This window comes from Solanum pennellii, chromosome 10 (assembly GCF_001406875.1).
Source record: "Solanum pennellii chromosome 10, SPENNV200".
Taxonomy (NCBI): Eukaryota; Viridiplantae; Streptophyta; class Magnoliopsida; order Solanales; family Solanaceae; genus Solanum; species Solanum pennellii.
Window position 1 is genome coordinate 81,730,073 of NC_028646.1, and position 26,771 is coordinate 81,756,843.

The window sequence follows — 26,771 nt, forward strand, 5'->3', positions numbered from 1 at the left end:
CTTATTTTTTTATTGACTATATCATGTAACAACCATATCAACCATATTTTTCCTATTTTATTGATTGACTAGTTCCTAAATTCTATAACATCACTTTTTTTTTTTAAAAAAAAAATAAATAAAAATATTCTATTGTTCACTCTATTTCTATATTGCCCTATAAATACTCTTCATATTCATTCAACTTTTTATCAGTTTCTATTTTCTCTAAATTAGATTTAAAAAGTGGAAGAATGGTGATTTTAAAGAATCTATCTCTTTGTGTTCTTTTATTTATGTCTTTTCTTGTATTTTTTGAGGTTAATGCGTCTCATGAAATAAATCGAAAGCTACAGTCTGTCAGTAATAATGTGGTAAAAAGAATCTTGAGACCTAAATTTCATTTCAGACCCGCTAAACACTGGATTAATGGTATATCTTTTTCTCTAATCCTTTCCGCTATATAATATATATGGACTATAGTATAATTCATATTTATATTCATATATATTCATATTCATATATATATTCATATATAGGATCGAATATATAATGTTTGAGTTCATGTAAAATATAAATCAAAGGAACCTTATTATTTTACTTGTCTTTTTCTTCTTCTTTCATTCTAGTGTATTCTAGTGTATATATGAAACACAAATTTTCTGAAATATTATATTATTAATTTACAATATTTTAAATGTGTTGACTTATTTGGAAGAGATAGTTCAATATGTAAATTTAATAGTTTAAGACTTCAAATTATTTGGGAGAGATAGTTCAATAGGTAAATTTAATAGTTTAAGACTTTTCAAATTTAATATTTATTAAAATTTTAATAATTTGACCCACACATATGTGAAAAATTACTAAAATTTTGATGATTAAACTCGGAAAAAATAGTAATTTTGATAATTGAACTCCGAAAAAATAAAATAACATGCATGTGTGCTTTTAGCCAGCTTATTCAAATTTAATTGTCCTTCGTCTTTTTATTTAATTATTTCATTATAGTTATTTTCACATAATAAGGAGCTCCTTATTCGTATAAATATGATTTAATACTTGTATATGATCTTTATTCATGATGATTCTAATAAATATATGAGTAGATGTGCGGTAATAACATGATTATCACAAACGATAGTTATATAATTATTCTCTTTTAATCTTGATAAAAATTAGTATTATTTAATATAATTGCTGTAAATAAGTTTTTACCTGATATAATATATATGCAACTAACTGTGCTTTGTAATCTTTTTTTCAATTGCAATGAAATGTTTTTTACTAATCATTTTAATTTAATTCCTTCTTATGTGGTGGTCTTGGCCTGATGGTCCGAACAACAACATTAGATCCCACTGGTAAGATCGAGTTTTATATTTATTAGTTTTCACTATATTTTTAGCTAAAATCTCAATTTATTTATATTAATTTGATTATTATCTTTTTTTAAAAAAAATAGGTCCAATGTATTACAATGGAATTTATCATCTATTTTACCAGTACAATACAAAAGGAGAAGTATGGGGCAATATTGTTTGGGCTCATTCAGTATCAGTTGACATGGTTAACTGGATCAATTTAGAGCACGCAATTTATCCATCTGAGGTGTTTGATAAATATGGTACTTGGTCTGGATCAACCACTATTCTTCCGGGGAATAAACCTGTTATTCTCTACACAGGAATTGTGGACGATAACCAAACTCAAGTACAAAATTATGCAATACCAGCTAACTTGTCTGATCCATTTCTACGTAAGTGGATCAAACCTGATAACAACCCGTTAGTAGTCGCTGATGAAAGCATCAACAAGACCAAATTTCGTGACCCAACTACAGCTTGGTTAGGTCAAGATGGGAGTTGGAGAATGTTGGTTGGTAGCCTTAGAAAAAACAAGAGAGGATTAGCAATATTGTATCGGAGCAAGGACTTTATGAAATGGACCAAAGCCCCACACACATTCCATTCATCTGTTAATACTGGAAACTGGGAATGTGTTGATTTTTTTCCAGTGTCGTTGGAGAAAACAGATGGTTTGGACACATCAGCTATTGGCGATAAAATTAAACACGTTATGAAAGCCAGTCTGGATGATAACAGATGGGACTATTACACAATTGGTACCTATGACACGAAAAGAGATAGATACATTCCAGACGATACAATGATCGAAGGGTCACACGGATTGAGACTGGATTATGGCAATTTTTATGCATCTAAGACCTTTTATGATCCTAGCAAGAATCGAAGAGTTTTAATGGGATGGTGCAATGAATCAGATGTTTTCCCAACAGATGACATCTTCAAAGGATGGTCTGGAATTCAGGCTATTCCTCGTAAATTATGGATTGATCCTAGTGGTAAACATTTAGTCCAATGGCCTATTGAAGAATTAGAAACCTTGAGAAAGAAAAAGGTTGAGCTAAGAAATCATAAATTGAACAAGGGAGAAAATGTAGAAGTTCAAGGGATTACACCTGCCCAGGTTAGACCATATATATATATAATTTGTGATCCTTTCCAGAAATTGCAACAACGCAATGTGTTTAATGATTTGAATTAATTTTTTGTTACAAGACCAATTTATAGCTAATTTGTGAGTGTTAATATAATGACAGGCTGATGTTGAAGTTACATTTTCCTTTTCAAGTTTGGAAAATGCAGAAGAATTTGATCCTAGTTGGGCTGATCTTTATGCCGAAGATGTATGTGCAATTAGGGGTTCAACAGTTCAAGGTGGACTTGGTCCATTTGGACTCCTAACATTATCTTCTGAAAACTTGGAAGAGTATACACCTGTATTCTTCAGAGTGTTCAAAGATCAAGACAAACACAAGGTTCTCATGTGCTCTGATGCCTCGAGGTTTGTCTAATGATCACACTTTTCTTATTAGCAAGCATCTCTCACCTTAAACTAGAGAGATCTCGGGTTTAAACTTTTGAAATGAAAAAAATACTTATAAAAAGCGCTCCTCCTATTAAATGAGTCTAATCCAATGCAAATGAGTTTCGGATATCAAATAATTATAAACATAAAAAAAAATTTGTTATCTTTATGCTTTCGCATTTGGCTAACCTTATCATTCTATCTTTTTTGCAATAGTTCAAGCGTTAGGAATCACAAAAAGATGTTCAAACCCTCATTTGCTGGGTACGTCAACGTTGATCTAACAGACAAAAAGTTGTCACTAAGGAGCTTGGTAAGCTTTCTTTGGTACTTTTTTCTTATAAAATGCACTTAAAAACTTATATTTCAAAGTCATTTTTCAATTTCGTCGCATTGACAAGTAGTTTAATTTTTTTTCTTTTTCAGATCGATCACTCTGTGGTCGCAAGTTTTGGTGCTGGTGGAAAGACATGTATTACATCACGAGTTTATCCAGCTTTATCCATCTATGGTGACACACATTTATTTGCTTTCAACAATGGTACTGAGACAGTCAAAATTGACACTCTTGATGCCTGGAGCATGGATAAAGCCGATATGTAAAACTAAAAAAATTCCTAAGAGAAAAGAAGAAAACATAATTCCGTTCATTTTAATTTCTCTTTTTTTTCATGTTAGCATTTTTTTTTTAATCGAGCTTGTACAGATTTCACTATTCTATGAGTCATGAAATAAAATATTCTTCTTTTCCTATTTAATCGAATCGATGACGCATTCATATATAGTGTAATTATCTATCGAGTTTTTATTTTATATCAAAATATATAAATGTTTACTTAGTTCCTGTGTATATATGAGGTACAAACTCTTTTTTGATGTATCTGACCATATGAAACTCTTAGTATTACGACGCTATACTAATTTTAATAAGTTACCCTTGATGTGATTTCATCTTCAAATTTAAATGGTTAGAAAAAAATATTTTAAATTTGTGTTATTTGATCTTTTAAATATTGCATTCAATTTTTTAACCACATGTGATCTTATATCTCATGTAAATCCCATTTTAAAGAAATAAATGAAAAAAATACATTGTTTAATCACAATGTATTATGCTATATTAATTTTAATGAGTCACCCTTAGATGTGATTTCATCTTCAAATTTAAATGGTTAGAAAAAATATTTTAAATTTGTGTTATTCAATCTTTTAAATATTGCATTCAACTTTTTAACCACACGTGATCTTATATCTCATGTAAATCTCATTTTAAAGAAATAAATGAAAAAAATACATTGTTTAATCACAATTGTGGGAGAGAATTCAAATTATTAATTTGTTGGTGGACTATATTTCAATTGTTCCTAAAATTTATAACAACAATCTCAACCTTATTTTTTTGATTGACTATATCGTGTTTGTTCCTAAATTTTATAACAACAATCCTACAACTTTATTTTTTTTCATATACTTTAGATTGATAATATTTCTAGTTGTTCCTATATTCATTCTAACAACTCTATTTCCACTTTTCTTTAAAAAAAAAAAAAGGTTAAAACTATTTTCAAATCAGGCTTATGTAAACTTGAAATTGTTAAAACTAGGGATATAAAATTTTCCGTGACTGTTACTACATGGTAAAAAAATAAAAAACTACTTTTGTAAAATCGAATATAGAGTTATAAATATATAACTAAATGAATCAAATTAATTTTGTATGATGTAAATATTTTAAAATACATATTTCTTAATAAATTCTTGAAAATTCCAAATTCAATTTAATGTATAGAGCTTTTTAATTTGCATTTTTTATATTTATCTCAACTTCCCATGTTATGGTAAATTAGTATAATTGTTTTATCTTATAAAATACATTGATTGGCCGTGTAAATCAAAAGGAGAAAAATTAGCGAAATAATTTTTTTCAATTTTTTTTCAAAACAGATAAACTAAAATTAGCTTTTAGTTCCTAAATTTTATATATAACAATATCAACTTTGTTTTCATTATTCCTTTGACTATATCTTTTTAAATTTTATGATAATAATCTCTTACTTATTTTTTGGGTATTCTGTTAGGTTTCTATCTCTATTTTTTTTTCCTATAAATTCTTTTCACATTTTTTCAACTTTCTTCATCAATTTTTTCTCAATCAAAGTTAGAGTAAAAAGGACGAACTCTTTTCTTTCAAAATGGAATTCTTAAGAAAGAGTAGTCTATGTGCCTTTTTATTTATGTTATTTTTTTGTAGTAATGAAGCTAATTCCTCACATGAAGAATTTAGGAGGTTACAATCATCTAGTTCTAAATTACTTAAAAACTTATTTAGAACGGAATATCACTTTCAGCCTCCTAAACACTGGATTAATGGTATGTTCACTCTCTAACAAGCCAATGATTTTATATAATTTAGTTTGTGTCTCGAATTGATATTTGTTTTGTATTATTTTATGTTTGGATAATTGTATATATTCATAGTCAATTTCACAATATTCATCCGGTATTCACATTTGATTCCGATTATATACGAATTCACATTGAAAAAAAATATTTATCACTCTACCATAATATGTATTTAATATTTGTATAGTATCGTTATTCATGTTACACTAATAAATAGATGATTACATATTCCTGACAAACATAGTTATCATGAAAAAAGAGTTTAAACACTATTCACTTTATTCATCACTTAATTGAGTATAATTTGATATATATTATCGATGCAAATAAGTTTTTATCTTTATCTTAAATAGTTATGAACATAATGTATGTGCAACTTTGTGATTAGTTAGAGATTTGATTCTGAATTTTTTTAAATATATTTATTTTGTGTCCTTGTGTAATATTCTATTTCTTTTCTTATATTATAACTTCTTTCAATTGCGTTGAAATGTCTTTACTAATCATTTTTTATTTAATTCCATGTAATCTGGTGGTCATGGCCGATTAACAATATTAGATCCCACGGGTAAGATCGAGTTCTATATTTCTAACTCTTTTATTAAAATTTAGCAAAAATCTCGATTTATTTATATTAATTTGATTTTTTAAAATAGGTCTAATGAATTACAATGGAATCTATCACCTATTTTACCAGTACAATCCAAAAGGAGCAGTATGGGGAAATATTGTTTGGGCTCATTCAGTATCCATTGACATGATTAACTGGATCAATTTAGAGCCAGCAATTTATCCATCTGAGGTGTTTGATAAATATGGTACTTGGTCTGGATCAACCACTATTCTTCCGGGGAATAAACCTGTTATTCTCTACACAGGAATTGTGGACGATAACCAAACCCAAGTACAAAATTATGCAATACCAGCTAACTTATCTGATCCATTTCTTCGTAAGTGGATCAAGCCCGATAACAACCCGTTAATAGTAGCTGATGAAAGCATCAACAAGACCAAATTTCGTGACCCAACTACAGCTTGGTTAGGTCAAGATGGGCGTTGGAGAATGGTTGTTGGTAGCCTTAGAAAAAACGAGAGAGGATTAGCGATAATGTATCGGAGCAAGGACTTCATGAAATGGACAAAAGCCCAACACCCACTCCATTCATCTGCTAAGACTGGAAACTGGGAATGTGTTGATTTTTTTCCAGTATCGTTGGAGAATACAGATGGTTTGGACACATCTTTTAAAGGCGAAAAAATTAAACACGTTCTGAAAGTTAGTCTGGATGTTACTAGATTTGATTATTACACAATTGGTACCTATGACACGAAAAGAGATAGATACATTCCAGACGATACAATGATTGATGGATGGCATGGGTTGAGATTGGATTATGGTAATTTTTATGCATCACGAACCTTTTATGATCCTATGAAGAATCGACGAGTTTTGTGGGGATGGACAAATGAATCAGATGTTTTTCCAGAAGATTCCATCAAGAAGGGATGGTCTGGAATTCAGGCTATTCCTCGTAAATTATGGATTGATCCTAGTGGTAAACATTTGGTTCAATGGCCTATTGAAGAATTAGAAATGTTAAGAAAGGAAAAGGTTGAGCTAAGAAATTATGAGTTAAACAAGGGAGAAAATGTGGAAGTTCAAGGAATTACACCTGCACAGGTTTTGATATTTATTATTTTTTGATTTACAAGAATAAATATCATTTTGTATGAATTATTATGACCTACAGTAAGTTACATCTTTGAGTCATGAAAAAAAAACCCTAAAATTTATGTAATAACATCCTACAATATCATTTCCCTGGATTTACAATAATGTAGGGGGTTTTATGTTTCAATTATTATGACAAGACAAATATAGAGCTAATATGTGAGTTTTAATATGATGACAGGTTGATGTTGAAGTTACATTTTCCTTTTCAAGCTTGGAAAATGCAGAGGAATTTGATCCTAGTTGGGTTGATCTTTATGCCCAAGATGTATGTGCCATTAGGGGTTCAACTGTTCAAGGTGGACTTGGTCCATTTGGACTACTAACACTGTCTTCTGAAAACTTGGAAGAGTATACACCTGTATTCTTCAGAGTGTTTAAAACCCAAGATAAATACAAGGTTCTCATGTGTTCTGATGCCTCAAGGTTTGTCTTTTAACTACTTTTTATCACCAAGTATTGTGGTGAGATCCCTAGTGTTGTTATTTTTATGCTTTTGCAATTGGATAACATTGCCATTTGTTTTTTTTCAATTTGATAGGTCAAGCGTTAGAAATCATGAAAAGATGTATAAACCATCTTTTGCTGGATACGTTGAAACAAATCTAACTGACAAAAGATTATCACTGCGGAGTCTGGTGAGCTACTTCTTTTCTTTTCGTATCAAATCCACTCAAACTCATTTTTCTTTTTTTGTTGTGTTGATAATTAGTTGATTTTTTTTTTCAGATTGACCATTCCGTGGTTGAAAGTTTTGGTGACGGTGGAAAGACATGCATTACATCAAGGGTCTATCCAGCATTAGCCATCTATGGCGACACACATTTGTTTGCTTTCAATAATGGTACTGAGACAGTCAAAATTGAGACTCTTGACGCCTGGAACATGGCTAAATCCGAGAAATGGATTTAAAACATAGTGCTTTTAGTTTTTCTTTCTCTTTCTGTGTTGGCCTTTTTTTTTTTGGATGAGAACTTGTACAAGTTTTCTATTTCTAGTAAACCATGATTAAAATGCAATTATCTTTCTATGGAGTTCTTATTTCATTTCAAAGTACACAAATGTTTACTTATTCCTTGTGTATATACATGTATGAACTTAGACAAATATCGAACTTATATATGTGTAGAGACTAGATTTGCAGCAACATTTAAATAAGGGAAAGTTTTCATCTTCAACCTTTTTTCTATGATATGCAACTTATAAGTGTCGTGTGAAATTCATCCACACTTTAATATAGGTAAAGATTCCAAATAAATGTCTGTTTTAGATTCAACACACTTTCACTATAGTGTCCGAGTAGATACTATTACTTCCTCTCGAACCATAGTACTATGATAAGAGGAACTAAGCAGCCTCGCACAATTCAACATCAAATACATACAACATACTCCAGTTCACACATAAATAGACCTTATAGTCTAGCATTTTTATCGACATACAAATAAAGTTTATCATAAAAATGAAAAACACCAAATTACCATGAGGTTTTTATGTTGCGCTGCAGCAGTTGACACAAGTAGTATAGTGGTTTCCCAATGTGTGACAAATGATAATTGCGTGGACCCAAATGGGTTGCCTGTGTTTGACAAGAACTTTGTTAACCCACATATTCCACTTTTTAAACATAGGCAACCTTGCACAAGTTTAAGTTGTGTGAGGCATTTTGATTCGCACAAACTCGATTTGTCATAACATAGAGAGACACACATAACTTGTGTCAGTTGTGTGAGGCACAAAAGTATTTTTTTCTCCATCTGCATCAACTGGATATTGCAAAGTAGCCCAGAGTCCCCCTTCCTATTGCACAACATTCATTTTGCTCACTTTTCCAGACTTCGGTGAACAATTCACCATTTACTTGAACAGTCTTTCCCCATAGTCGAGCATAAAGACAACAACAACATTGTCCATACTTATACTTGCCTTCGACCCTCCCTATATCACATATTTCTAAGAGCACTCTAGGTAAACCGAATCTGCTATATTTTTAATAATCAACAGGAACTCAGCAACTGCAATATCGGTTCCTAGCATAGAGCTTGGACAGAGATGCAAATAGGCTGAATATCATCCATTTGCGAGATGAACCAATGTGAAGACTCCTCAACCATGAGTAAATCATCGATTCAGTTATGCATTAACTCCTAGTTTTCTTCTGAGAAATTCAGCAAATTTAAGGAGTCACATTTTTGCAAATGAGATGATAAATATAGTCAAAGCACTAAAATGATCTAGCAACCAGAACTAATGGGCTATCAAATTGATATCTGCCAACACCAACAACCAAAAAGGGGAAAAAATTGGGGGGGGGAGGGGGGTGTATTATATGGGAGAACATCATTCCATTACAATTGCTCCATTTATTCCAAACACAGTTTGACCCAACACGAAGTTTACGAAAGAAACAAATACTTTCAAAACGTGTGATCTTAAACATGTCCAGTTGAGGAGCGAGTTTTATTTTTTTTCCTTTGAGCTGTACAGAAACACTTTTGGTAATAAAATGTAATTAGTTACAACCAAAAAAAAAAAGAAGAAGTCAATAATTTTCAACTATAGAATGTTTCGTTCTTTTTGGAACATACTATTAGGGAAATAGTGTCAAACAAATTTGGAATGGAGGTGTACTTGATATCCACTTAGATTATGCATCATTGAAAAACAAAGTTGATAATCTGGAAAAGCCACTCCTACGACATTATGTTGCATTCTTTCCATCCCAACTCAGGTAAACAGGTATTTGCTTTTCCTGAAAAATAACAATTCAAATTGCATAGAAAGAGTAGAAAGGCTTAGAAGTTTACACTTGATGAAGTTTTAAGTCTTTTCCTTCTCATGTCATTTTCATCAACCGGGCTGACTGTCAAGTTAAATTCCCGCAAGGGGTGATATTCTACTGAAGCCAGTTTTTCCTTTGCTGTCTGCATCCTTTTTTTTTCAACACTCTGCAATAATATAAAGGAAAAGATCATAATGCAGTTCATAAATTACTAGATGAATGCCACATTATTCTCCACAAAACAAATGTGAACTTACAAGGGCCTTCTCTAACCCTTGAATTTGTTGTTTGCATAGCTTGAGCTCCATCTCAATGGCATGGATACGGTTATCAATAGGTACATTGCACTGCTCAACCATCTGCTTCTGCTTACCCCGGACAATCTCTGGCTGCCAAACATTTAGTGCAACTTTGGCTTGCCTGATAGCAAATCAATTGCACAGTCAAACATCAGCCGCATCATTTTACATTATCTTTGACTAACAAAGAATAACTAGCAACTTATACAACAACCAAGCAAACAAGATTGTGATGCTCTGGTGTTAAACATTGTTTTCTACACCAACTCAAATACCAAAGGCAAGCAATCTGTTGTTTGTGAAAGCCAGACTTCAACCCCCATATAGTAGGTAAATGTGAAGAAACAAAAACAACAGATAACATTATAAGAGTAGACTTCTGTCCTTCACTACCTGATCTTACGCAAATTCAACAACTCGGCAACAGTGTTCTTCATTTTCCCTTTCTCCTCTGCAGATCGAAGTTCCATCTCTCCAATCCTCCTAGAATGCTCATTAATTTCACTCTGAATTCTCAAAACAGCCCTTCTATGGGCCAAAAGCTTCTGTTCTCGAACTTTTTCGTATCTAGTTGATATTAGCAACCAATCAGTTCTCCCATAAGATTTACCAGAGAAGATAATATTAAAAAGAAAGCAAGATGATATGGCTAAAGCTAAAATGCCATGAAAATTTAAGAACAAAAGACATAAATACAAGAGTGATATCTTCTGACCATCAGTATATTAGAATATAACACACATACTCAACAACAACATACGTGTAATCCCACAAGCGATGTCAGGGTAGGGCAGTGTGTATGCACCACTACCCCTACCTTATGGAGGTAGAGAGATTGTTTCCGAAATATCACATACATATTATTTGCAAATAATGAGATAGCATTTGCAAATCAATGTTTGTTTTCTCAATTTTTTCTATTACAATTTCAACTCGAAATAGAGAATTTGAAGCCACAAACTGGTTTGACAAATATTTCAATGAAATTTTATGGCTTGCACACTCACAAAACTTCAAGTATTTTACAAGTGAATTCTGAACACTAATGAACAAGTAATTGTTTTTTTCAAATTCAACAAGATACAGTGTTGTTTCAAGTTTAGATCAATTACTTGGATGTTTCCGAACATCTTCCCGAAAGCTGAGTGCTTTGTTAGGTTCATGTTGTACCTTGACAGAATTGAAAAAGTTCCAGCCTTTACTAATTAAAAGGTCCCCCAAGCAACAAATATTCGACTATCATTTGAACTGCTAGAAACTAAGTAGACTACTTCCCGCTGAGGCATAACACATAAATGTGAATCTATGACCTCCAACTTTGGATATACACAAGTAAACATCATGTAATTCACAAACTGCAACGTAAAGACGCCACACAGGATAGGATGCATGTGTTTACTTCAACTTCTGAATACTTCAAGTGTCTACTTATACACGCTCAAAGTTGAATGACATATATGTCAATTGAGGCTAAGTAAAACGACATTTATATATTATGCTTGGGCAGAAGATACAATATCCTTGTTGCTATTTTTTTTTTTTTTTTGTAACTGTGGTTTCCGGGCCCAGCTTGCAGACAACTAGACTAATTAGATTGTATCTTCTTCATCAGCTAACTGTGAACCTAAGAATTTATATGATGCAAATACACTAAAACAACATAGACATATACAAAAAAAGAAATTTTGACATGAGAGTGCACATAAATACCTAATTTTGTAGAGCCATTTGCTGGAAACAGAACATGAAGATGAAGGTTGTTGATATTGGGGAAAATCGGCGAAGAACAACGAGGACCAGAGAGAATCATCGGAGGAGAGTCGATTGAGGAGGGTGCAAGTTATGGAGAGACAGCAAAGATCTTTGTAGTTGAAGTTGGAGGATTCAATTCCGATTTCAAGGATTCGCCTCCATAGCTCCTCCGGCAGAGCTGACTCCGACGCCGACATGTTCAGCAAACCCGGCCCGGTTCTGTTTGATGTTCAATTTTAGAAGGGGGAAACAATTTATCACATAAAACATAACTATATTATAAAACCTCACTAAATTAATATCGTCGGAATTATGAAAAAGTATTACTTTTGTGGAGGTATATGTTTTCATTTGGAGAAGTCATGAAAACAAACAATATTCGTGAATTTAAGGTCATACTTAATAATCTCGATTATCATAATAAAATGAATTTTAATACTTTTTTTGGTTACTCAACAGAAAAATGATACATGTTTAAAGGTTTCAAACAATATTAATGAATACATATTGTTGGAACTAATTAACGCATAAAAAAATACTTATTACGTTTAGAACTCTTTGTGCTTTTTCAGGTGTAGTTCAAAAAGACAATACAAAAACTTTTGGATGTGATTAGAAAAATTAGAGATGAGTTCTAATTAGATTTAAATTTTTACAAAAAAAAACACTAAAATTGTATTTTACTAATCTGTCTTAAATATTTTTATAATTTTAAAGAGATATTAATTTATAATAATAATAAGATCATATATTTATATAACAGTAATTCAAAAATATATTATTTTATCAAAATATGTGATTTTTTCCACTAACCCAAATCAGGAACGAAGAAAATATTATGTTAAAGAGTTCATTAATTTATTGAGTATCTGATTCCTATATATTAAAGCTTAACACTTCAGACTAAGTTTATATTAAATTAATAAATTCATATACTATATTTTAATATTAATTTTATTTATATTATTATTTAGTAATTCAACTTCAACTTGTATCTATGTCTTAATATTGAACTAGCATATACTTTTTAGTTTTTATGTGGTAATAATTTTTTAAATTGACATAATACATAAATATATCATTTAACTTAGCTTTAGTTATTATCTCTATCCTTTAATTTTGGACGTACACAAGTAGATAGTTAACTTGTATAAAAGTTTAACGCATATTTTACGTGACAATATCATATATTTAAAACGATATTACGACATTAAAATTATCATATAAAATATCATGTAGAGCAAATACTTTATTTATTCAATTTTCTATAAATTTAAATATTTATTTTTACGTGTACATAACACTCGATACAAGTAGTGTTAAAATGTATAAATATCAGTTAAAAAAGTTCAATTAAATATATTTGGTGCTATTTTATTTCAACCATTAGCATAGGTAAATTCAGTAGTCAACTTTATGCAATCTTCTAGTTTATCAAGATAGTCAAAGTCAATATACTACGCAAAATAAAATAATCGTAGTGTAATTTTCATTTTTTTAACAGCTTATTCTTGCTTTGCTGACATGACATGTACCAATACGTTTAATATAAACAGTTTAAGATAAAAAAAAAATAATTTGATTGTGTAAGAATTTGATTGTGTAAGAATAATATGGTCATAGCAATCAAAGTAAAGAAAATTTGTATTTGCAGGTTAGAAGGTAAAGTAGCAGTGATCACAGGAGGAGCTAGTGGAATTGGAGAGGCTGCAACTCGGCTTTTCACAAAAACATGGCGGGAAGGTTGTGGTAGCAGATGTTCGAGATGACTTAGGTTCGTGTGATCATTTCGTCTAAAAGTTTTGTCTTTCATCACTACAAAGCCGTTTTCATCATGTGTCATTACATATTAATTACGTAACTATATTATGTCTGATCAACAGGTCAAGCCCTGTGTGCAAAGAACTAGGCTCAAACAACACCATCTCCTTCACACATTGCGATGTCACAAATGAAAACGACATGGAAAACGCGATAAACAGAGCAGTTTCGAGGTATGGAAAGCTAGACATCATGTTCAGCAATGCAGGTATAACAGGAAACATGAAGGATCCAAGTATTTTAGCCACGGATTATAACAACTTCAAGAATGTGTTCGATGTGAATGTTTACGGGGCACTTTTAGGAGCTAAAATTGCAGCCAAAACAATGATACCAACTAAAAAAGGTAGCATTTTGTTCACATCTAGTGTTGCTTCTGTAATTGGTGGGATTGCTTCACGCGTCGTCAAAACATGCTGTAGTTGGACTAACAAATCATCTAGCCATTGAATTGGGAAAATATGGAAATAGAGTAAATTGTATTTCTCCATATACAGTTGCTACACCACTTGTTAGGGAAATTTTGGGGAAAATGGATAAGGAAAAAGCAGAGGATATTATTATGGAAACTGCTAATCTTAAAGGGAGAATATTAGAACCAGAGGATATTGCTGAGGCTGCTGTTTATTTGGGAAGTGATGAATCTAAGTATGTGAGTGGTGTTAATTTGGTGATTGATGGAGGGTATAGTAAAACTAATCCATTTGCCTCAATTGTTATGCAAAACTATATTTAATTTCTAGAAGAAATTGAAGGATGACTAGTACTCTCGGAGAATCTTAGTCGCTCAGTTGGTTGACTATTTAAACTTTCACCTTACTAGTGCGGAGGGATTGCAACTCTTGTAGTTTAATTTCTTGTTGTTTGATTGTTTAATTTGTTGTTTATGAGTTTGTATGTAAGTGTGTTCTTGTATACCATTAGTGCAGAAAAGTCACTTGTTTGTTCTTTTTGGCACAACTGGTTAGTAAATTAGAAAATCTGAACTTCGAACTCACACTCAGTGTATAAGAGACTTTCACTGATAGTACTGGACTGTAAGCCTTGGCAATAGAAAATCTGAACTTCGATCTTGTTACTATACATGATTGTTTTGTGAAAAGAAGCCAATATAGGGACAATACAACAACTAAATTATCTTATCCCTTTCACCAATTTTCCAAATCTTTTACTATGAGAATAAATTAAAGAATGAGAGACAGTAGAGACAAGTCCTTTTTTGTTGGTTGACACTATTTTGGTTCCACATTTGTTGGAAGAGTGTATCCACCACTGTAATCAAAAGCATGAGTATCATTCATCTCTTTTCGCTGTAGAGCCTCTTTATTATAAGGATGTCTAGAAGCAGCTATTGCTGTCCCAAAATCCGTTATCGATGATGATGCAGACGTAGAATTTGTTTCCAGACCATCATTTTGAAGAATACTTTCAAGCATTTTTACCACTTCACTCATCGTTGGACGATCAGCAGCAGCCTCCTCAACACATTGCATCGCCACGTCCACAAACCTTGTAAAACCAATTAGATTTGGCATGTTTCTAATGACTGGATCGATCATATTAGTCAAGCCATAATGCTCCTCGTCGTTCTTATGAATTGCTGTTCTCATCTCTCGAACAACGTATTTCCCCTTCTCTATTGGTTGTTTTGCAGTTATGAGTTCTAGCATTACAACACCAAAGCTATACACATCGCTCTTCTCGGTTAGTTGTTGAGTCATATAGTATTCAGGATCTAGATAACCCTGCAATGTCATCAATAGTCTTAAATTCAATGTTTTTCTTGAAATGGAAAGCGAAAATGTGCAGGATGTGGTACTGACCAATGTGCCTTTAACTTGAGTGGAAACATGACCCTTTGAGCTGTCTGATACGAGTTTGGACAAACCAAAATCCCCGACCTTTGCTGTTAAGTTCTGATCCAACAAAATATTAGTCGACTTCACATCTCTATGAATTATAGGAGGATTGGCAAGCTCATGCAGATAAGCTAATCCTCTAGCTGAACCAAGCGCTACACGAAGTCTCCTCTTCCAATCTAGATAAATGCTCGTTTTCCCTGTAGAGCATAGCGGAAATTAACTTCTACAGCGAAATGGAGATGTTAGGAACTTTTTAGTGTAAATTACTGTAAACAGGAAGTAGTCTTTAATGTATAGGAGGATGTGACTTACCTGACAAATTCTCCCTGAGTGAACCATTTGGCATATACTCGTATACCAGTACTTGTTCGCCTTGCTCAAAACAGAATCCAACCAGACCAACTAGGTTCTTGTGATGAACCCGTGAAAGCAATTCGATTTCCGTCTTGAACTCTTGTCCACCTTGCATGGATCCATGTTGAGCCCGTTTGATAGCAATTACTTGCCCATTCGCGAGCGTTCCTCTGTAGACCTAGGAAATAGAACAGACGTGAATAAGCAAAGTAACTAAGAGTTTATCCCTTTATTCTGTATTTACTGTGGATGTTGGTAGCAAACCTTCCCGTAGCCACCGGAACCAATCTCATTTCTCTCCGAGAAGTTTCCCGTGCATTTCTTAAGTTCGTCATAAGAAAACCATCTGGCTCCCTTTAGTTGTGGTGCACCTTCACTGTCGTTGCCACTTGGAGCCCATGATGCTGGACAAAGAAGGTCAAAGAAATCAGACATTTTAGTTCAATCCTAGTTGAATTCTGGCCATACAGTCAAACCTCTCTATAAAGATGTCGTTTGTTCTGATATTTCTTTGACTGCTATAGCGAAATGTTGTTATAGAGATCATATAATTCAACACAATATGAAAATCAGTTCCAAAGAAAACTTGGTCGTTATAGTGAAATGTTATCATAGAGGCTTGAATGTATATATAGTTATAACTCAATCGGTTTATATTTCTGTAGATGACATTACCAAATGGTCTACTCAGTCCAATAGCTCTTTCAGCAAGTTTCTTTTGTTGAATAGCATATATTGCAAGAGCAACGAGCAAGAGGACCAGGATGGTGCACCCGGTAGCTATTCCTATAACCTGTCTTGAGCTTATAGAAGTTTCTCCGCGATCAGCTGAGACAGTTATAGTTAAAGTCAGTATTTTGATCTAGAAGTTACAGTTGTAAAGAAACTCAGTAATTATACCTTGGAAAGTGTAAGGAGATGCTATAAAATAGTATGGTCCAAACTCGTGAGGAGGCTTATAAGTTTGGTTACTCAAAGAAAATCCAATCCGCTCAACCTCTGATCTATTAAAATACTTTCCTGTTGGTGGAAATAATTCCAACTGCACCTGAAGATAATCATCAATGTTGAAGAAGGGGTTCTGCAGAGAAACTGAGCCGGGTGTGAGATCCAACTTCACCCACAAGCTCATTTCGAGTGAATGGAACGTATTATCATTGGATAACTCCCTAAAAGAGGGTCCTCTAAAGTAGAATGTTCCCTCGTATGGATAAGCACAATCACAACTTTGTGGGCTAACTTTTTGATCAGCAGGACATGATTTTCTCCCACAGTTAGCTAGGCTGGTTGAGTAAGGCTTTGCAGATTGCTGCTGAAGCTGACAGTAGTTCGTGTTTCCAAGGGCCGTGTCACACACTGGGTTTCCGATCAGTCTGAGGACAATGACAAATCAATCAAGGAGAAGAAAGAGACAAAAAACATAATCTAATCGACGAAAAGGAGAAATGAACCATCTCACATCAAGGTATTTTTGTATCCAGAGCCAAGTGTTATTGAGGAAATCTCGTTGTTCTGTAAATCAACAAGTGTGAGTTGCCTGCCGCTGATGCCACCCATGTTCAATGTATCATTCAATGCGTTGTTCCTCAGTTTCCTGCATAAGTTATTACGATCATTACAACCTCTTCATTGCAGGTAATACACATGGAATATTCAGTTAGAATCGCGATACTCACACTTGTTGTAATTGAGGTAAAGCGAAAAGTTTCTGAGGCACTGATCCATGGAGTGAGCCATACTCAATGACTCTGAGCATTACATCAGTTCTTCCTACTTAGATTCATCAAACTTTTTTGGAAATTCATTGTTGCATTCATAACTGATTAATACTCACAGAGTGGTGAGAGACTCTAAAGTCGAGAACCATATAGGCGCCTCCGATTTATGAAAGGAATTATTGCTCAAGTCCCTGGAAGAGAAACAAAATATGATGTATCACTTCAACATTGAGAAACAACTAGGGAAAATCAGGATTCTGGATATCTTCCTTACAGATAATTAAGGGAATTCATTCCAGTTAAATCTGGTAGTAGACCGGACAGTTTGTTGTGAGCCAAATTCCTAAAAACAGAACATAAGAGCACAAAGAACTACTGAGTCTAGCAATTCTTAATTTCAAGTAGTCAACTGAATGAGCTACGATGGGAAAAACGTATACTTACAACTCTACAATGCTTGTGAGATTGTTAAGATTTGATGGGACGCTACCATTTAAGGCATTTCTATCGAGCCGACTGTATATGTTAGGTTACATGAATACAAGCAAAAGATAAAAGAGTACAAGCATATAATCCAAAACAGAAGGTGAAGTAGCATGAAAGGTAGGATAAATAAGACGGTCAATTCTACTCACAGAACCTCAAGTGTCTGAACAAGTCCTAGCGTAAATGGAATGCTCCCGCTAAGTTGATTTCCATCAAACAGTCTGCCATATCAGAAGTTCACAAAGTGAGAAGGAGGGAAGGAAGAATAACGCGAATCACTCTTTAGTTTCTTGACTTACACATGAATTAGCACCATGTCAGAACTAAAAAGAATGTCCGGAATGGAGCCTGAAAGTTGGTTTTTGTTAAAATGGCTGCGATAATGACATAACGTAGAAGTCAGAACTTAAGAGGTATAAATACCAACTTAAGAACAGCACGTAATATGAACATATAAAGTTTACTCACAAGTGTTTTGCTTTTTTGAGAAGGTCTAACCCCGGACTTGAGAAGGTTGAAACAGGAATCGGTCCTGTTAATTGGTTATCTGCTAGATCAAGCCAGTAGAGTTTTGACAGATTGCCAAGAGTTCGTGGAATCTCACCGGTGAAATTATTTGAGTTAAGTGCCCTGTAAAAGAAGTTGACATGGAACTAAATGAGTTGATGAAACACCAAAAAGATCACAAGTTGATGTTGCTGAGAAATTCTTACAAGAAGGATAACTCAGAAAGTCTTCCCAATTCCCTCGGTATACTGCCACTGAAGCTACAGCCCGCGAGGATTCTGAAAAGTAAATAAATGCATTCACGTACATGTAAGTTATGTATGTCGTTGAATCATGATTCAAATTACGAAGAAGAAAGCTGATCAAATGATCATTCTATGACGAATATATTATAAATGTCAATTTTGTGTACATAGCAGGCATACACTATACAATCAAGATTTCGTAGTCTTACAATATGTTTAGTTTCTGCAGATCTCCAATCCGCGGAGACAGGGAACCTGTAAGTCCTCGGTTGAACGATAGGTCTCTGCAATACAAGTATAGCAACTGAAGTGAGCAAAGTATGGTGACAAATACAAGCTTATTGTAAATAATCAACTGAAGTTTATTGGATTTAAAACCAAACTTACAAGGAAATTAATTCAGTGAGCCCTCCAATGTCACCACTTAATTTTCCTCTCAGTCCCATTGTTGATAATCCCCTGAAAGAAACAATAAACACAATCAATTGTTAACAACTGCTTCGTTGGTGAAACAACAATTTCAAAAACTAAGATGTGGCTTGGTTTGAAGTATAAAAAAGGGAGAAACTTACGTAAATCCCACTAGTTTAGGAGCTAATTACTTAGATATACTCTAGTTTGCAATATTACATATCTTACCATATTTTGGTGTGTCCAGATGCATGTATCTCGGGATAACATGGGGCAAAAATTAGGTATAATTTGTCCTAGATATATTGTATCTAACTGGATTCACATGTATCTATAATATATAACAAATCTCGTTTGTCTCTCTCGATCTCTCCATCTCACTCCCCACTCTCCTATGTATCTGGGATACATAGTCAATCTGGCTCGCCTCCCTCACCATTTCGCTCTCCTCTCTCCCTATTTTAGTGTATCTGGTAGCAAAAATACATGTTTCTAAGTGTTATGGTAGGAAACTCTTAATTAGTGGTAAGACACATAATCTTTTGAAAGTATAGGTAATAATAGTATATATGATTGCGACATATGAGTAATTAGGTAGTTTTTTGTAAAGGCGGAAATGCACTTAAATTACGCAATCATGCATAACAATTCATGTGTTATTAATCATCGTATAACTAGAATGTAAACCAAACGATCCCCAGATATCGGAAGAAACAAGCATACTCACAATGCAGTTACCCTTGAGTTGTTGCAAGTTACACCTTCCCAAGATGTTCCACAGGGATCATCCGATTTCTGCCAACTAGGCGGCGTATTTTCCCACTGATCTTTCAGTGATCGAAGTATCGTTACTGCAATCAACCAAATTCACACTTACTCATAACAACATAATTATCTGAACTCAGTACTTTCAACGCAGAACATAAATTTACAAGTAAAAGTTCACAAAAACTGCAAACAAATAGTAATACTCATAAAGTTTAAATACTGGATCGACAATTTTATACAAAGTTCTTACCATCTCTAGGATCTGTAACAGTGTATATGAAATCGATGCCAGACGAGAAGACGATAAAGCAGAGCAACAGCCGGGTAGCTGCCATTGTTCAAAAATTTTCTTCAGATTAGCAAATGACTCATTTGATTTTTCATACATATAATCACTTATAATATGTGAAAAATACAAATAAAAAGTTTGGAGGGATTTTTTTTGCTTTTTAAGGGTAGTTGGTGGGTGGGGGGAAAAGTTGTTAGGCAAATTCGTCATTTTAATGATTTAACTTATCTTAGAAGCCACTCTTAACTGTTGTCTAATTCCACTATGGATCACTCATAATTGTGAGACAATTAACACTGAATTATAATGGCGGATCCGTTGTTACGAGATTAAGTTCATCTGAATTCAGTATTTTTAATTCAATATTTAAATTTTATGCGTAAGAACTAATGAAATTGTAATGAATAGTAAATATAAAGTTATAACTTTGAAAATATGACGGATTTGGTGTGGAGAATTTTAAAAGTTGAACTCATAAAGTTTAAATCGTGAATCGATGACGGTGTGAATTGAAGTGAGTGTGTGAGTGGACATTGTTTGGCTTCTTTTACACGCTGAATCACTAGTATAAAGAGAAAGATACTGATTTCTTTGATTCTAAGGCAGATTATGATGATGATCCAATGTAGAATACAGTACTACAGAGGATGAAGATATTGAAACAACTCGTAGACTTTAGAACAGATTTTGAAAATTTATCTTCAAATATCTAATTAGTAGTGAAATTTATAATTTATCTTCGAAATTCATTTTAACTCAAAAAAAAACTTTAACTTTTTCAAACTAAAATACATGTCCAAACATAACTTCAAATTACATAAATTACAACTTCAAAAGTTCAAATTGTGAAGTTTTCATTTGCAAATTTATGATAAAATGGAGTTTTGTCATCAATAAATCTTATTTTTTCGAGCCACTAGTAAATTATTATTTTTTATAACGAACTAAAAAGTAAAGAATGTCACATGGCATTGACATATCTTTCTTTTACTGTACAACTATAATTTTTATGTTACATGTATTCAATTTAATTCAACATTATTCAACTTAAATCTTTAAATTAAGCAAATTACAAGTCACAAAATTTTTATGTTTTGTAATCAATGAATCTTAATGCGCAAGAACTTAATAATTTCTTACTATTCTCAATAACACCAGATGAAAAAAAAATGGTTAGGCTTGGCTAAGACTCACCCAGCTAGTTGGTTGACCTCGACTCTACTCGGATCAGCTCGATATAAAAATAGATATTAAAGTATATCAAAAAATTCGAGTTTTTAATCCTAATGAATATTAATCTTATATTTTAATATCCTTAAACTTACCTTCAAAATAGATTTAATATTTGTAGAGTTAAAATATAAATTAAGATAGTTTTGATACTATTTATATAATAGTTACTTTATATTAAACATGCATACATGTTTCTCTATGATATAAAAGAATACAATATTTCTTTAAAATATTTTTTTATAGAACATTTCACACAATTGTTATATTAGATTTGAGATATATTTATCTACCTATAATAATTTACACTTTTTTCTACCTAAAAAAGATAATGCAAAAGAAAAAGAAAAAGAAAATCCAAATTGTGCTTAAATGCAACCAATTGAATTAGCATTATATGTGGTTATTTGGTCTTTTCTCTTAGAGATATTGCTAGTGAAATTTGCTTCAACATTTATGATGTGGACATTTTATTAAGTCATTAAGGCAATAAATATTTATAAAAATGGTGAAAAAATATTTAAGTATGATATTATGATTGATTGTAATGTAACTTTTCATTTAAGGTCTTTTCACTTGTAATATGATACATGTTTTATTGTTTATTAATTAATTAAATAATTTATAATTATGATTTAGTGTAACATTTTAAAGCTTCCTACTTTGGACTCGTGTGTTGCACATGTACTCCATAATGATAGATATATATTATTGAAAATCACATAATTTCTTTTAAAATTGTGTTTGAGCTACAACAAAAATATGAAAAGTAAAATGATAAATGTTTATAGTGTATAGTTAACTCATAAGAAGAAATTCTTTTGTATTTAGTCATCCCCTTATTGATATGTAAATTTTACATTTATTTTAAAAGACAAAATAAAGTATTAAAAACAAACATAAAGGTACACTACCTTATGATTAACTTTCTTAAAAGATCTCTTTTGTGACTTGTCTTATAGAATAGAGTAAAAATTATTGAAATTAAATAGTTATACATTTCAGAAAAATAAAATATTTTTACATTAATTAGTAGAGTATCTGAATTAACACCATATAATATTATTTAACATTTTATTAGTTAGTTTTTTAATAATATTTAAATTTAGTAAAAGAGTAAAATCGTAATCCAACTTTAAAATTAAGATTTTTCCACTAAGAATAATATATAAAAAAAATGATATGATAAATGAGAGACAAGTATAACTGCTTGCAGCTCTGCAAATGGTGATCTTTATAGCTGTTGAATTTTATACATTTCTTACTGATTGCTACAAGCTGAAAGTTCTTCTTGTCCTTCACCAAAGTGTTAGAAGTAAATGTGTATGATTTTCGATTTTTCTTTACCTTACCAATAAGAGGAAATTGCAAATATCCTTCTGGATCTTATAAATACTTTGGCCATAATGTCATCCAGCAGAAAGAGCTAAAGAATAGCAGGTCACTGTGCCCTGTTAGCATCTTCTCTTTTATTTCGGATTTGGAACCACTTCACGACTCTATGCAGCTCTGCTCATCAGTAAAAGAAACTTGAAGCTTAAGAAGCAAACTGCACAAATGGAGTGTCAATCACTCCAGATAATAACGAGGAGAAGACGTCTCAGACCAAAAAGAATATCCGCAGAACAAGGAGGGAAACAAGTATCAAGCACAAAGTGTTGTACTTGCATCATCAAGTTGTGCTCCTATTTTGAGAAGCGAAGTTTTGAGAGAACTGCAGCAGCTTGGTCACCACCTAGAAGGAAATAAGGATGTCTAAGAGCTGCAGCAGCAGATAAACGTCTACCTCTCTCTGAAATAAGTTTCGTAGCCAAATCCCACCCTCTACCAGAGTCGAGATCAAGGATACTGAGATCAGGCCTCGTCCTAGTCCTTTCTCTCCAATTATTCAAGTCATATCCAACTGCATTTAGTTCCTTATTGAAGTTCTTTAAGCCTGCTGTAGACCTTAAGCTCGGTACTGCCATTTGCATAAGCACTATTCCAGCAGAATACGTGTCAAAGAGATCAGGACTGTTTAGCTGCAATAACAAGAGTTATTCTGCTTTAAGTTTAAAACCTGAACTCTGCAACGTCATAGTCAGATTTTTAGGCAAAAGACTGAATATCTAATGTAGTAAATGGAGTTGACACATGCTTTAATCCTCCTTTTTTCCTTTCTGCTATACTTACATATAGAATCATCTTCCATGTCAAGCTTACAGTAAAGGAAGAGCTACCCCTACCTTGAGAAGGTAGAGAGGTTTGCGGTAGACCCTCGGCAATGAAGGAAGAGTTACAAGCAATATAAATCAGTGTATTAGAAGGATACCTGCCATAAAAACGGGGAAAGAAGTGCAGCAACTGGCTCGGGTGGTGGTTTCGGAGTTTCTTCTGGCATTACATAGAGTTCAGGTGGACAATAATCAGGATCGAGTAGCCCCTTGTCAGGCACATAATTTTTTCCAATCCGAAGATCAGTTGCTGCCCCAAAATCTATCAGCTTGATTTGTCCTTTTTTCGTAACCACTAAGTTGGATGGCTTTACATCTCTATGGACTATACCGGTATCATGGATTTTCTTAAGGGAAGTAATAATCTGACGCATGATTTGTTTGATAATTAGTGCATTCCGTTGAATTGAGTCCAATCCTTGTAAAACACGACCAAACATGACAGATTCAATGTTCAAGGGAAAGCCGCGATCCTTCATGTAATCACCTAGGTCCCGATCTCCCTGTCACATGAAGTTCCTACATTATGGATGCAGCTACGATCTTACAAGTTTATGCAATTCAACCAAACAGAAATATGGAAAGCAATCACAAATTTAATTATAGAAAACAGCATGCATCAAGGCAGTTAGTAAAATCGAATTAGATGATTACATTGCGGACTTTTATGTTTATTGTGTCCAACTTAGGAAGGCTCCACATACTATACATATGACGGAGGAGAGTGGAACTGCTTAAATATACTCGATAGCATTTCCAGGCAACCATGACTGCAACTTAAGATGAAGTAGTTGGATAGAAGATGAGATTCAGGAAGACTGTGTAGAAGTAGTTTCAAAGACTATCAGGTTGCGAGGTAAGTTTCTTATGCCAAAACCGGGATATGGCAACTGCTAATTGCAACTGGTTACCAATAAGCCTTTGCCCTAACATCCTTGCTAATAGTTGAATGCTTAAGTTCCTATTCTCATAAATCCCATGGCGTCTATAAGGTTTGGACAACAATTACATTGAAGATTCAAACGTCAGAAAATGGAGAAATAGGTCTCAGCTCCTCTCATCAAAGCACCCTTGAATCTTGATTATGTTTCTTCTTTTACTGGGAAATCAATGTAACGTATTGCTACCGATGTTGAACAATATATGCTGATGCAGGCATGCAGCTAGTCTAATAGATAAATACTAACTGACAGATGACCTTGTATTTGACTTTCAAAACACCAAAAGCCATGAATAGCTCCAATGAAATGAAAATTTTTGCTGAGAAAAGTATGTTAAACTGCCCAAGTACCTCAAATTTCCAGACAAGCCATTTCTCACCCTTAGTATATCGTGAGTTAGTTTTTTCAGCAACAAAGCTACCAAGAAAATCTGCACATGTCTCAGGAGCTGCTCTTGATAGCCTATAATTGAACCATTCTTCAAATTCACCACATTCTGCAGCACCTTGAACACCAATCTTTACCTATAAATTGGAAGATAAACTAAATTGTTACTAGGGAAGAACGAGTATAAAACATCCCCAATACAAACCAAACGCGAGAGAGAAACAATTCAAGAACTGACAATGATGAGAAGAGGGTGGTCAAACATAACTACATAGTTGTGACAAAACAAGAGGATCGGTGGACACAATCCAGGTCAAAAGTAAATAGCATACACAATAATCTAGTCAAGATTTATGGAAAGAAATAACCCAAATCAACATGATGTGGAAGGCCTAATCATAATCAAGCCTAGAATATTAACAACCAAAAAACTCACAACTAAAAACCTTGATAAGCTTTAAGGTTAGGCAGTATATGGGCAGAAATAGCTAGTCCTTCCATTCCATTTTATGAAACCTTTCATTGTTAATCCTTTCCCCAAAAAAAGGACGTATCTTTTTGTACTTGAAACTCGTCATTTTAAGTTCTTGATTTACTACAACTTTAAGTTATGAAATGTCATAAACTTCTAAAGTACTCTGGTATGCGCCAAGAGTAATTCTTGATTCTTAAATCTTCGCATCCAGTCAAACACCGATATTATAAATGAAATGCAGGGTATACATCAGAAAGAACTGTTTAGCTGCTTGGGAATACCAGCTTAAGGACGAAGCATACAAGCGATACAACTAATGCAAGCCAAATCAATCAAACATTACTCATAAATGGAGAAGTTTTAAAGGATAAATCACCTCATTACCTGTTTAAGAATGACCTTTTCCTTGAACCTTGAATCTGTGATAACTGATTTCACTGATGATCCTCTTTTCCTCACAATATCATCCAAATTTACATTCTTTGGAACAATGACCCCAGAATAAACAATCCCAAATGAACCCTCACCTAACCTTTCCCCAATCAAAAAATCTTTCATCTTGAAATTCCTTTTCCCACTCAAACTATCTAACCCCACTTGAATAGGTGCCAAAACATACGCATCAATGGCACCAAGTAAAACCCCAGGTCTTGCCGTTAAGTAAATCCAAGTAATACCCGCAAAAATCAACAGCCCCAATTTCTGTTCTTCCGGCAATTCCCCAGTAAATTTCTCAAATTGGGAATATCCAGATTGAAAAACTGGGAATTGAGACAAAGAATTGTCTAAACTAACAAGAATTTCATCAACAAAGGAGCTGCAAGTAATGGTGTTGTTTCTCTTGGAATGGTTAGTGCAAGACCAAAAATAGTAGCTTTTTGAAATGGGTCTTAAGGGTGAATAACAAATGAGGTTAGGGTCTTGATGGAAAGTTGTTGGAGCAGTAGGAGAAGGGGAAAATAGTGACGCCATTGATGAGTATTTTTTGCTTGAAGCTGCAGCAGGTTCGTTGTTTTATAAAGAAGTGTGCTTTTTTTTCACTGTTAGTGTCAGCAGAGGTAGCATTTTGTCCACGTGGAGATTGTGGGGTTTATCTTTTCGGCCATGGATGTGTGGAGCATGAAGAAACAACAATGCTATCTGTAGACAACAAGATTTGATTATCATTGTCCTAAGTAGGAAGAGTTTTGTTATTCTTGTATTATCATCTATTGGCTAATAGAAA

The 26,771-nt window shown here is 33.2% G+C and overlaps 5 protein-coding genes and 1 pseudogene across 5 annotated transcripts; 3 read left to right on the forward strand and 3 right to left on the reverse strand.

The window, feature by feature from the left end:
* Positions 1–217: 217 nt before the first annotated feature.
* Positions 218–3,629, forward strand: LOC107001722 (beta-fructofuranosidase, insoluble isoenzyme 1-like). Its single transcript, XM_015199695.2, has 6 exons — positions 218–411; positions 1,335–1,343; positions 1,445–2,469; positions 2,603–2,847; positions 3,088–3,184; positions 3,298–3,629. Exons 1-6 carry the CDS (start codon positions 234–236, stop codon positions 3,472–3,474), a joined length of 1,731 nt encoding a protein of 576 aa, XP_015055181.2. The 5' UTR covers positions 218–233; the 3' UTR covers positions 3,475–3,629.
* Positions 3,630–5,043: 1,414 nt separating this feature from the next.
* Positions 5,044–8,040, forward strand: LOC107001658 (beta-fructofuranosidase, insoluble isoenzyme 1-like). Its single transcript, XM_015199625.2, has 6 exons — positions 5,044–5,241; positions 5,834–5,842; positions 5,931–6,955; positions 7,188–7,432; positions 7,548–7,644; positions 7,736–8,040. The coding sequence occupies exons 1-6, from the start codon at positions 5,064–5,066 to the stop codon at positions 7,916–7,918; spliced, it is 1,737 nt and encodes a 578-aa protein (XP_015055111.1). The 5' UTR covers positions 5,044–5,063; the 3' UTR covers positions 7,919–8,040.
* Positions 8,041–9,401: 1,361 nt separating this feature from the next.
* LOC107032195 (F-box protein SKIP24) lies at positions 9,402–12,142 on the reverse strand. The gene is given in 6 exon segments (XM_027912459.1): positions 9,402–9,757; positions 9,760–9,828; positions 9,831–9,954; positions 10,046–10,208; positions 10,481–10,654; positions 11,798–12,142. Coding segments are annotated over 6 exon segments (819 nt in total). The 5' UTR covers positions 12,037–12,142; the 3' UTR covers positions 9,402–9,707.
* A 1,310-nt stretch (positions 12,143–13,452) lies between these two features.
* LOC107001660 lies at positions 13,453–14,396 on the forward strand (annotated as a pseudogene).
* A 289-nt stretch (positions 14,397–14,685) lies between these two features.
* Positions 14,686–20,428, reverse strand: LOC107032189 (probable leucine-rich repeat receptor-like protein kinase At5g49770). Its single transcript, XM_015233775.2, has 19 exons — positions 20,262–20,428; positions 19,971–20,094; positions 19,220–19,291; positions 19,042–19,116; positions 18,794–18,865; positions 18,549–18,710; positions 18,380–18,454; positions 18,230–18,301; positions 18,039–18,110; positions 17,869–17,937; positions 17,711–17,785; positions 17,553–17,624; positions 17,336–17,470; positions 16,777–17,249; positions 16,552–16,704; positions 16,141–16,280; positions 15,835–16,054; positions 15,484–15,719; positions 14,686–15,405 (listed from the first exon to the last, which is right to left on the reverse strand). The coding sequence occupies exons 1-19, from the start codon at positions 20,344–20,346 to the stop codon at positions 14,893–14,895; spliced, it is 2,895 nt and encodes a 964-aa protein (XP_015089261.1). The 5' UTR covers positions 20,347–20,428; the 3' UTR covers positions 14,686–14,892.
* Positions 20,429–22,695: 2,267 nt separating this feature from the next.
* On the reverse strand, positions 22,696–26,742 carry LOC107002491 (serine/threonine-protein kinase STN8, chloroplastic). Its single transcript, XM_015200537.2, has 4 exons — positions 25,931–26,742; positions 25,035–25,208; positions 23,842–24,246; positions 22,696–23,551 (listed from the first exon to the last, which is right to left on the reverse strand). The coding sequence occupies exons 1-4, from the start codon at positions 26,516–26,518 to the stop codon at positions 23,216–23,218; spliced, it is 1,503 nt and encodes a 500-aa protein (XP_015056023.1). The 5' UTR covers positions 26,519–26,742; the 3' UTR covers positions 22,696–23,215.
* Positions 26,743–26,771: the final 29 nt, after the last annotated feature.